Raw genomic sequence first — 12187 nt, 5'->3', positions numbered from 1 at the left:
GGGCACACCCTACCAAATGATGCCCCACCCCCAAGGAAATACTAATGTCATCTCCATCAAGCTGTGGGAATTCTTTGCCTGCAGCCACAGATGCCCTATCCACAGTATCCGTGAGCAGCGAAAAGCTACCTGGCGCAGGACAACCACCCAGGGGCACTGAAAAGTCTCCTCCCTAAATGACAAGAGTGCCGAGGACGACGCCTTATCCGCCAACTCAGCCGACCCTGGGGAAGTGGAGCCCAAAGAGGAAGACGCCCCCACAACAGCTGGATTTTTAGGACCACCCCTGCACCTCCCCATGGTGGCAGGGGCCATCTCACAAAAATACCGCCCCCCAGTCTACGACAAGATGAGACTGAATGGGGTAAAAGCGAGGCTACTGGTCAACACGGAAGCGGCCAGATTCAGCCTCTACAGCCACTTCTACTCCCATCATATCTCAGCTTTCGGCGCGCTTCTCCCCACCTCAGCTCACCTCGTAGATGCAGGGGATGTTCCCCTGCCATTACGTGGGGAAACCCAGGCCCTGCGTGCCGATACCCACCAGCAAGTATCCGCCCAACACAAGTTCATCATCTTTGACTCAACCTGCCATGCCTACGATGGCTACTTGGGGCTGGACCTCTTGCAGAAGTTACATACCAGCATCGACTGTCACAAGTGACGTCTCCACTTCCAGAAGCCTCCAGCCACTCTGCAAGTGCATACCCCCACCTCCTTCCTTGCCCTGCCCCCCCCATGTCCTCCATCCTGTCCCCTATCCCCCCGCTCCTCCATACTACCTTCCCCACAACCATCGCCTCCACCCTTACCATCCTCCCTCAGCACGAGGCCTGGCTACACCTGAACAGGCCCACCGGAACCCCCATCCTGTTCTCCCCTAACCTACCACCTGGAACCATCTCCTCCTGCTTACTGTCCCCCACCTTCCTACACCCTCACCTCGGGGCAGTACGTATCACCAACATCTCCACCACCCCCGTCACCCTCCCCAGAGGATTAATCATCAGGGAGATGGGAGAAGCCGAGCCTTGTGCACCCCCCTCCTCCCCTGCCACCCTACCCCCCCTACCAGAACATCTTTCACCACACCAGGCTGGCAGCCTCTGACGTCTCCTCCAGGACTTCCAAGACCTCATTGTGTCAGGACTGGCAGACATCGGCCACACCACATACCTGACACATGAAATCCACACCACAGGACCACCCATTCATCAACCATCACGGCAAAAAACAAACAAACAACGGGTTGAGGAAGACCGGCAGGTCCAGGAAATGCTTGATGCCAGGGTCATATCTCCATCCACCAGCCCCTGGTCCTCTCTGGTCATCCTGGTTAAAAAGAAAGACGGCACCATGCACTTCTGTGTGGATTATCGATGCCTGAACGACATGACCACAAAGGATGCCACCCCCCTACCCAGGATAGATTACTCCCTCAACTCTGTACGGAGCATCCTGGTTCTCCACCTTAGATCTCCAATCAGGATACTGGCAAGTCCCTGTACACCCAGAGGACAGAGGAAAAACAGCTTTCTCGACCAGTAATGAAAAATACTACAAATTCAATGTCCCCCCATTTGGACTCTGCAATGCCCCCGCTACATTTTCCTGGCTAATGGAATCAGTCCTCAGCAGCCTTACCTGGGAAATCTGCCTGGCATACCTGGACGACGTCATCATTTTCACTTGGATGTGGGCCGACCACCTCCAGCTCCTCAAGCAAGTCTTCCTGTGCATCTGCCAGGCGGGACTTAAGCTCAGACCATCAAAATGTGTCCTGGCTGAAAGGTCCTTCTCCTTCCTGGGACACATCATCTCCAAGGAAGGTATAGCTCCCGACCCTGACAAGCTGCGTGCTGTCGCAGACCTTTCCCTACCACGAGATGTCCACGAAGTCCGCGCATTTCTCAGGCTCACATCCTACTACCGTTGCTTCGTAAAAGGGTTCGCCAACATCACAAAGCCCCTCCATGACATGACAAAAAAGGGCAAGCCTTTCAACTGGACCGACAGTCGTGTCACAGCATTCCACACTCTGAAGACCAAACTTGTCACTGCTTTGATCGTCGCATTCCCCAACTGCACGCTGTCCTTTCGCCTATACACCAACGTGTCCCTAGTGGCGATTGGCGCCGTCCTCTCCCAGGTCCAAGAAAGGCGAGAGCACATACAGTAATTGTCTGTGCCAGCCGTATCCTTAACCAAGCTGAGAAAAACTGCGCCACCACCAAACGAGAATGCCTAGGCATCATATAAAGCATTGGAGCACTTCCGAGCCTACCTCTCAGGCACACACGTCACCATGATCACCGACCACCAATCTCTGCAGTGGCTATGCCAGTCCCACACCCACAACGCCGAGCTGATTAGGTGGAGAGAACTCTTGAGGAATTTGACTTTGAGATCTATCAGCCTGGCAAGTTACACACCAATGCCGACGCCTTGTTCCGACTGCCAATAACTCCATCAGTGCCGCCTCCAACCTCCTACACCAGTGGCAGAACAAAGATTGCCCCACTGGATACAGCCCCAGGTATTCTCTTAAGGTCCACCAGCACGGCAACTACCTGTTCACCCTGTCCGAACACGTAGTGCTCAACCCCGACACCATCCTCAACGCAGTGACCCACTTACACTCAGATAACGGCTTTCATCTCAGCACCAAGAAGCTACTGCTGGTGTTTAACGATATCTACTGGACACCCGGCTTCTCCAACCTGGCCAAGCAGGTTATCCAGGCCTGCTGGGCCTGTGCGCTAGGCAAGGACATCACACGAACGCCTGGCCCGTTGGGGAACATCACCACCCACAAACCATGCCAACTGTTGTCCGTGGACATAATTGGCCCCCTACCACCTAAAGCCGGCTACAAGTAAATCATTACCATCGTGGACACTTACTCAAAATTCCTCGTTGCCTGCCCAGCCAAAGAACACCACGCCATGGCCGTGGCCGATGCCCTCGTCCGCCATGTCTTCCCCTACTTCAGCATCCCCCAAGCCCTTCACTCAGACAACACCCCAGAATTTACCTGCAAAATATGGAAATAACTCGCTACCAAATCTCCCACTCCTCTCCGTACTGGCTCCAAGGGAATGGAATATGCGAGCGAAGCCACCACACCCTTCTCAACTAGGTGTGGGATCAAATAAAAGAAACAGAAAGCGGGGACTGGCCGGCACATGTAAACATTGTACAGTGGGGAATGAACACCTGACCCCGAGAAGACGGCATCACTCCCCATGAACGGATACAGTTTGCTATCCTAGTGTGTGAGCTCAGAGTGCGCGAATCGCATTGTGCGTGAGTGACCAAAAATCATACCCAGAAACTTTGAATGCTGAGTTTACCTCACAGAATGCGAGATAGAGGCAAGGAGTGGCTCAAAAATGCCATATTCCAGTAGTACACAACCCCATCCCCCACACAACGCATTCATCATCACGTGTTGTTGTGTTGATGCGCAGAAATTCCTGGGGTATTCCACTGCGCAGCTTGGGGTAGGAGGCGCAAGCTGTACCAGATTTTCAGGAAGTTATGGGTGGACATACAAGAAGCGCACGCTGCTACTGAGGAACAGCCTCCCAAGGAAGTCTTGCAACAGATAGACGAGGCTTATGCAGAGCATGATGCCAGGCAGAGTCAAGTTGAGAAGCCTATGCAGAGCATGATGCCAGGCAGAGTCAAGTTGAGAAGCCTAGTGTGATGGAGGGCAGGACAGAGCTGTGTATGCCAAGAATAAGCTAGATCCTTGCTGCTGTGGATAAGCTCAAGGAAAAGGTGATGGAACAGGAAGTGAGCAACCTAAGAATGGAGGAGGTTCTCGGCAGTATCGACAAACTTTTCCGTTTCTACACAGACAGGCACAGGCAAGAAATAAACAGAAGACAGATGCTAAAAACAAGTTACACACAGCAGGCTCAAGTTAGTGACAGTGAGGAACCAGCGACATCGTCTGATCCTGTTCCTGTTGAGGATGAAGAGGATGCAATGTCAGATGTGACAGCATTGGACTTTGAGGGGTTTATGGCCAAAGTGAGTGAGTTAGAGGCTCGTGGGGAAGGTGCTCAGGAGGAGTCTGTGGAGGGAAGTGTTGATGTGACAGGAGGTGCAGCAGGGGGTGTGGCACTGTAAGTGTTGCTATGCCTCGCAACCCCTGTTATTTAAGTCCATCATGCCTGTTTTTTACTGTTAAGGTGACTGCCCATATTTTTGTTATTGTAGCTATATCTGTAGTACAATGTCTGAAAAATTTGACCTTTATTATGTCTCTAAGGGGCAAAAATGGTCCAGGTATGAGGGGGTACTGCCCATATGTAATTTTTCCCATAAGATTATGTATTCTTAGTGCGCGAATTCACACTGCGCAAGGTTGTGACCGCCCAATCTCTCACGCACTATGCGAGCAAATTGTATTTGGAGACCCCTCTTCTACTCCTACAACACTACCTCCAGCCCTCCTCCCAGTCTCCCATGTCCGACCCTCTTCACCACCTCAAGAGCTGACTGCACCACTTACAGTACAAAAACACCAGGATCTACAACCCGACATCACCCCATCCAACCCTGAGCCAGTAGACTTGGTAGTAGTAATGCAATTACCAATCCCAAACAAGATCTCACCACGGTTCGTAGGACCCTACACCATTATCAATGTCCACAACCCCTACCAAGTTAACATCCAGTATCGTAACACCCAGCGCACCTACCGTAACCGCCACGTGCGCCTATTCCGCCTGCCACCTGACACTTCTCAACCACGTCACGCTCACTCCCCCACCCACCACGCCACTCCACCACCACCCGCCACCTCCAATCACACATCTGACTCATATGCCTGCTACATCACGCCCTCCTCCTCCTCACCCTTACCTATTCCCCCTTCCACAATCATGTCCCCCACTCCACCCTCCACCTGCTCCACACCATCTCTGTGGGCCCCCGACACACCCCTGGTGACCTCACCTCCTGCCACCATGCCACAACCGCAGGACACAAAGGCCCTGCCACCCAACCAGGAGAACCCCCACCCATCCCCACCCACCCCACCACGTTACCGACGCTATGTGCCACCTGCTGCTACCCATACACCCACACAGTTTTCTTCCCCACACACCCCTCGCTCCAGAACCACAACCTATGCCAGACCACTCACCAGCACCTCATCCCCCACCACTGCCACAACTCTGCCCCCTAACACCCGAACTCCACCACACAAACAATCAACCACCCACCCACGCCCGGCCACTGCACCACGTGGCCCCAGCTCCTCACCATCACCACAACCAGATCTGGCCGCCTCTCCCGCCTACCAGCTAGGTACGCAGCCACACCCTCACCCACACCCCCAACATCACCAAAACCATCCCCCCCCCCCACACCCAACACATCCCCCATAACACTAAGGATACACTAGGGGCAATGGAAATTTCCAGTGACCCAACCCACCAGGAAGGGAATTTGCACCTGTCTCCAGCATTCAGCCACGAGACATCGGGCGCGCACTACTTTCAGAAATGAAGATATGCTGAGTGACCTGGACCCCTGCCCAGGGGAAACACCAGTGTATCCGAGGGACACCTCACCTCCTCTGCCTCCTCCTGAAGACCCCGCAGACCACCACCCTCCACATAACCTACGCACTGCACCAGGAACCAAACCTGCCCACCCCTTCTCTAGACCACCCTCCTTCGCCATCTCACACCCACCCACCGCACCACCACCTTGGACACCTACCACTTCCAGCCACCGGGACATGACTTTTTCTCCCATGACGGTGGTGAAATACCCACCTCAACGGGAGACCACAGATGGGGTGGTGCAACACCCACCCCAAGGAGAGACCACAGGGAGGCACATAGGGTGCGCAAAGGGCCCGGGCCAGACAGGCCTATGTCCCCCACTACCTTGTGCCCCTATTCCCCTCAAGAGCCAGACTGAAAAACACCACCCCAGCAGACTACTCTCCAGCCAGGCCAGCACTCGCCAGGATCGGGGTGGGACTTGTGCTCATAGTCCCAGGTAGCACCGTGACGATGGCCACCGTCCGCGTTGATAGAGAAGTCGGCCACCGTACATTTCTCAGCTACTACCCCCTGCAGGACCGCGTCGACGGCCACCGTCCGCGCCAGGAAGGGTCAGCCACCGTACGCCCTTCATCGGCAGCCTCTGCTGGGAACAGCACCGCGGTGACGGCCACCGTCCACACCGAGTAGAGATTGGCCACCGTACATCTCTCAGTTGCAACCCCAGAGAAGAGCAGAACCGCGGTGACAGCCACTGTCCATGCCAGGGAAGGATCGGCCACCGTCTGTCCTTTGTCTGCCACCTCCACTGGGAACAGGACCTCGGCGACGGCCACCGTCCATGCTGGGAAAGGGTCGGCCACTGTATGCCCTTCACCTGTTGTCCCAGGGGTAAGCAGGACCATGGTGACGGCCACCCTCCTCGCTGGGGAAGGGTCGGCCACCGTACGTCCTTCACCTGCTGTCCCAGAGGTTAGTAGAACTGCGGCGATGGCCACCGTCCGTGCTGGGGAGGGATCGGTCACCATACGTCCTTCGTCTGCTACCATTGTGACGCCCCTCGCTGAGGACGTCCCTTGCTTGCCTCACCCATCCAGAGACCGAGCAGGACACCCTTTCTCTCTCCCCACAGATGTAGTTCCCGGCGGAGTTGCAGTTGGAGGAAATCTGGTGAGGCCTCGTGGTGGGTCTGGGGATCCATGCCCTGCAACCAGCACCCCAACAACGCCCCTCGCTGTTGGACTCCCGAAGGAAGGGACGCCACGGGCAGCCCCTGATGGCAGCTCAACCCGAGACTGCAGTCCTCAGTCACCCTGGGGTGTCCCCAGGACTCCAGGGCGTGACCTCCCCAGCCCCACCGGCAAGCAATCCTCTTCTAGGAATGGACGCATCAAGCACGCCTGCTTGCCCAGTTCAGCCCCTGTCCCTAGGGCTGACCTTCTTACTGAGGCCCCACTAGGGAAGAGCCTCCCTCCACACTGCCCAGCAGCCCATTCTGGACGACCCGGCCCCTGGCAGCAGTCCTGTGTCTCCTGCAGGAAGGCACACCTGACGGGATGCCACCCACACCTGGACGACACCTGTGATAAGCCCAAGTCCCCAGCAGACCAACCAGAGTCGTTTCGTTTCGTTTCGTTTCGTTTTTAAAGGCTCCAACATGCTTGCATGTGTCAGCCTTGGTCACCTAATGGCGGCTCTCCACTCTGCACGATCCATTGCAGCCTCCCTGTTCAGTCCCTTAACCCTAAGGTCACACTTAATGACCTCGTCCCATGTCTTTCTCGGTCTGCCCCTCATAACCCCACCCCCAATATTAACACTTTTCACCTTCCTCACCCAATTATCATCTCCCATCCTCTCCACATGTCCAAACCACCTCAATCCACCCCTCCTCATCACAACACCAACAAACTCCAGCCCCATCCCACCTCTCAACTCTTCCACTGTAAACCCAGCCCCTCCAGGCCCCGGACGCAGGGACGCACTGCACATCCACCCAATCATTGTCATTTCTGTACGTCTGAGCCGGCGAACATCCCCCTCCCCCACCGCCCAGGCCCCACCGCCACACAGCACCACACTCCCAACACATGCCGCATACAAAGACCCCTCAGCACGTAGGGAGAGCCCTCTCAATGTCAGGAGAGGCAAGAGCTCCCCGAACTTCCCCCAACCACCCCTCACCCCAGCCACAGAGCCAGCTCCAGCCCCACCCCCAGCACACAACACGTCTCCCAAATAACAAAACTCTTCCACACACCCAAGAGACTCACCAGCAAGTTCAATCCTTTCACGTCTGACAATCTCCACCTGCTCACCCCGGCATGCCGTACACATAAAATCAGCACCACCTTGCAGTCCACCTCTGATACCACTACATCTCTTATGTACCCATTTATCACACACACCGCACAAGATGGAATTACCTCCCACGCCCCTGCGGCAAACTGCACATGGCCACCCTCCCCCGTCCCTGACAGCACCGCCACCAACCCCAGACATCATCACTTTTGTTTTATCCGCATTCACCCTTAAACCCCCTTGCCCCACACCACCTCTCCACTTCCCAAACCCTTCCTCCGCCTTCCCTCCATTCTCTGCAATCAACACCAAATCACCAGCACACAACAACTCCCACGGGAGTCCGCCTCCAAAGTCACGTGAAAGGGCCCCAAGCACCACAACAAACAACATGGGACTCAAGACTGACCCCTGATGCACACCAACATTCACGGAAAACTCATCACCCAAATCTCCACTCACTCTCACCTGGGTGTGAGCACCTACACACATGGCCACAACCACCCCAACTAGCCACTCCTCCAAGCCAAGCCCTCCCATCGCCCACCCCACCACCTCTCCAGGGACCCCGCCAAAGGCCCCCTCCAAATCAACAAAAACAAAATAAAGATCCCCTCTCCCACCAATACATTTTTCCTGAAGCTGTCGAACAACGAACACGGCATCAGTGGTCCCCCTACCTGGCACGAACCCGAACTGCATCCCATCAACATTCACTCCCTCTCCAATCATACCTTCCAAAACTCTCTCCATTACCTTCATTATCTGATCTAAAAGCTTTATACCTCTATAATTTCCTCTTTCCAGGGCATCACCCTTCCCTTTATACACATTTACAATTACACTCTTCAGCCAATCATCTGGGACAACACACTCATAAATAATCCTATTTATCAGGTCAGTGACTAAACTCACCCCTGTATCGCCTGAGGCCTTGAACATTTTGGCAGTCAACCCAGACACACCTGCTGCCTTCCCCACCCTCATCCTGCCTATTGCCTCACTCACAGTAGCAGTATTAATCAAAGGCCAAGGGCCAGACACTGGATCTGCTGGCTCCAAACCTTCCCTGTCCCAGTCAAACTCCTCATTCAACAACCGGTTATAATGCTCTCTCCATGCATCTTTAATATCCTCACTGTTCACCACTACCCTTCCTTCATCATTCTTCACACACTGCTCACTTATGATATCCCGATTATCCCTCTTCACCTGACCTGCCACCCTAAATATATTTTTCCTTTCCCCATGACCACTCCTGTCCTCCTGTCTTATTGTGTATTTAATCTGTACAGTGTGTTGTGTTAAGATTATATTAAGTATTGTGTTGACTTTAAGGCAGTATACATGTAAGGTTGGTTGACCTGAGTTTTTATGCCCGTTCCTCTAGTTGCATGCTCTAGACCCGGTCTCGAAGGGACCCCAGATCAGTTGCTCGTGTTCAGAGGACAAGAAGTTGGCCTCTGAACACGTAGCGTAACAGTTAAACTGATAGGTACAGTTAAATTTGGTTAGGTTAGGTTTAGTTAAACACTTAGGACAGTCCCTTCCACCAGTATGCTGAGGAATGAAATGAGCTGTCACAGCTGTACAGCTACAAACAATGGGTTAACAGATTTAACAAGCAATGTTTATTTATGGATAATGGATTACAGTATTAGTGGTTCATGAACTACGCAATTACCGGTAAATATCATTTTCAGGAGGTTAACAGATTTAACAAGCAACGTTTATTTATGGATAATGGATACACAGTTACCGGTAAATATCATTTTCAGGAGGTTAACAGATTTAACAAGCAACATTTATTTATGGATGATGGATTACAGTATTAGTGGTTCATGAGCTACGCAATTACCGGTAAATATCATTTTCAGGATGGTGTCAAGCGAGGGGGCTCCAAATGTAACTCTCGCTAATTTGGGGGGGTGGAGGGTACTGTACTGTATGATACTGTGCAGTATGGTAATCAGTACAGTTCTATACCTGAATCTGAAAAATATAGATACTAGTGAACATGCACAAGTGTAATGAAACAGTAGGCAATACAAATCACAGATAACACTTCCTGGACTGCCGAGATGATTCCGAATGTCTGCTGAACAATCAAAGACTTTCGTAAATGGGGCTTTTTCTCAAATCTGCCGAAATATTGGATTTACCGAATTATCAGCTGCCGAATAATTGGACTTTTACTGTATATGACTTTTCACTCATGACCTAGAAGCTGCCAAGTTTACTAACATACTAATGTGTTCTCCTCCAGACCAGTCAATATTCAGTGTGCGGGACGTGAGGTTAGCTCCTGAGCCACGCAACTACCCAACCTCAGTCATCCAGGCAGCGCGGGAGATCAGAAAGCTGGTCTAGTGTTCAGCTCACCTCAATTTTACACCCTCGCCCGGCTCGGAATCATCATAAGCAGAACTCTAGGCTCGACTCTAATGTTTGGCTCAAGTTTTTTGGCTCAGTAATCAGTTGTGTGTGATTGTGTGTTCCATCAATATATGAGGTGCCATGTGCAGTTGAATAAATAACTAAGTGTTTTTATTTGATGCTGATTGCTGTATGTTAAACTTCAAGATCATTAACTGACAGCTACCTACTGTAATCAACTGAGTCTGTTTGTGTTGTTTCCGTTATGTTAAGCTTTAAATCACATCAGCTTACCATATGTGTTGGATATAATTTTAAGCCTTTATATTGAAAACTTATATCAAATGCATATCTTGTATACCTTATATATATAGTTAGATAGATAGATAGATATAGATATAAATAAAAGTCCTCTCTTTCAATATCTTCGGTACCAAGCAGGTGCCGAAAGAGCAGAAACTGCCAGATGACCGGGAAAACCTGCCAATAAGTTTCTAGCAATCATGGTCAGTCACCCCAATGCAATCATAGTGTCTAGCATGTATTATTGGTCAACCCCAAGCACTAAATATTTAATAAGCAACTAATATTTAATGATACAATACCTGTACACATGAACTTACCTGAACCTAGGTGTATTTACATATGTGCACTGTAAAATAGCACAACAAGGTTTCCAAACTTTTGAAAGGTCCTGCTCACAAAGCCAGACACGAGTCATGATGGCCAATAGCTCATCCAGTGTTGCCAAGCAGAAATCTTCAAAGCGCTAAGCCCAACTTTAAAACGCACTAAGTTAGGTAAACTGTTCAAGTTTTCGCACTAAATTGGACTTCAAAATGCACTATATACAGAAGAAAATTAATATTTATTGGGACTAAATTATTATGAAAAGCGCTAGTTCAAGCGCCAACAGCGCCAGATTGGCAACTATGGGCACGCAGATACCATTGGCAAGCCAACGAACCTGTCATGGGTGCGATCAGCTCAGCATGTGTGCTGGAAGAGCAGAGAACTTTCGTAATGGGACTGTTTGTGAAAACCGCTGAAAGACCGGAAATAACGTAAGACCAGATGCCAAATGAGAGGACTTTTACATATGTAATTTCATATATATGTATATCTATCAGTCTGTCTATTTATCTATCTATATATATATATATACAGTGGACCCTCATATATTTATACATATATATATATACAGTGGTCCCTCGCATTTAGCATGTTTCAAGTTAGCAATTTTCGCGTTTAGCGAGAGGTTAGAAAAGGTACCAATCCCATGCATTTAGTGATTGTTTAGCAATGTGGGGCATGAAATGCCTTGCCCATCCGCCACCAGACCGCCATTGTTACTATTGTTGTGAGCGTCTGGCGACATTGGGTGCTTTTTTTCTCTCACGGTGCTGAGCATTTGGCATTTTTCACTGGTGAGTAGATGTATAACCATACAGTATTGTATCTGTATAATGTATTGCTAATACACTGTGTTTCATATTCAGCACTTAAAGTAGGAAATTGGGGGTCAAAAGAGTGACTTGGAGGTGAGCGCAGACTAATTGATATTTTTCCCTTATAAAGTACACTTCGCATTTAGTGATTTTGCATGTAGCGATGGTTTCGCCCAACTAATAAAATCGCTAAACACGAGGGACCACTATATACTGTATATATATATATATATATATATATATATATATATGTATATGTTTATTTTATCAGTAAGTTATGTTATGCCATAGGATCATCACTGAGTGTATTCATGATTATGTGGTTTGGTGATTATATTGTTGAGTTTGAATGTTTTCGTAAGATCAGGAGTTGTACAATTTTAGCTGAGTATATTTGTGTGGTCAGTTGATTATAAGCCGAAGACAGTAAACAAACAGCAGATATGTAATCAGTAGAGCACATTTATGTGATAGCTGATTATAGTGGAAAACCTAAAGATCATAGTCTGAGGAGTTTGATCAGTTAATTAAAAT

At 50.5% G+C, this 12187-nt stretch overlaps 1 protein-coding gene across 1 annotated transcript in view; it reads left to right on the top strand.

Annotated features, from left to right (window-relative positions):
* The window catches only part of Eip63E (cyclin dependent kinase Eip63E), a gene marked incomplete at its 5' end in the record, with an annotated part of 709236 nt that extends 698911 nt beyond the window's left edge, over positions 1-10325 (top strand). The window contains one exon of the mRNA XM_080266993.1: positions 10096-10325. Coding sequence (XP_080123119.1) covers positions 10096-10199 — 104 coding nt within the window. The remainder of the gene's footprint in view (positions 1-10095) is intronic.
* Between the last annotated feature and the right edge of the window lie 1862 nt (positions 10326-12187).

This window comes from Coenobita brevimanus, chromosome 23 (genome assembly GCF_032717465.1).
Source record: "Coenobita brevimanus isolate Jiangsu-jjx chromosome 23, ASM3271746v2, whole genome shotgun sequence".
NCBI lineage: Eukaryota > Metazoa > Arthropoda > Malacostraca > Decapoda > Coenobitidae > Coenobita > Coenobita brevimanus.
Note: the sequence above shows the minus strand (reverse complement) of the source record. Positions and strands in the feature narration are given on the sequence as shown.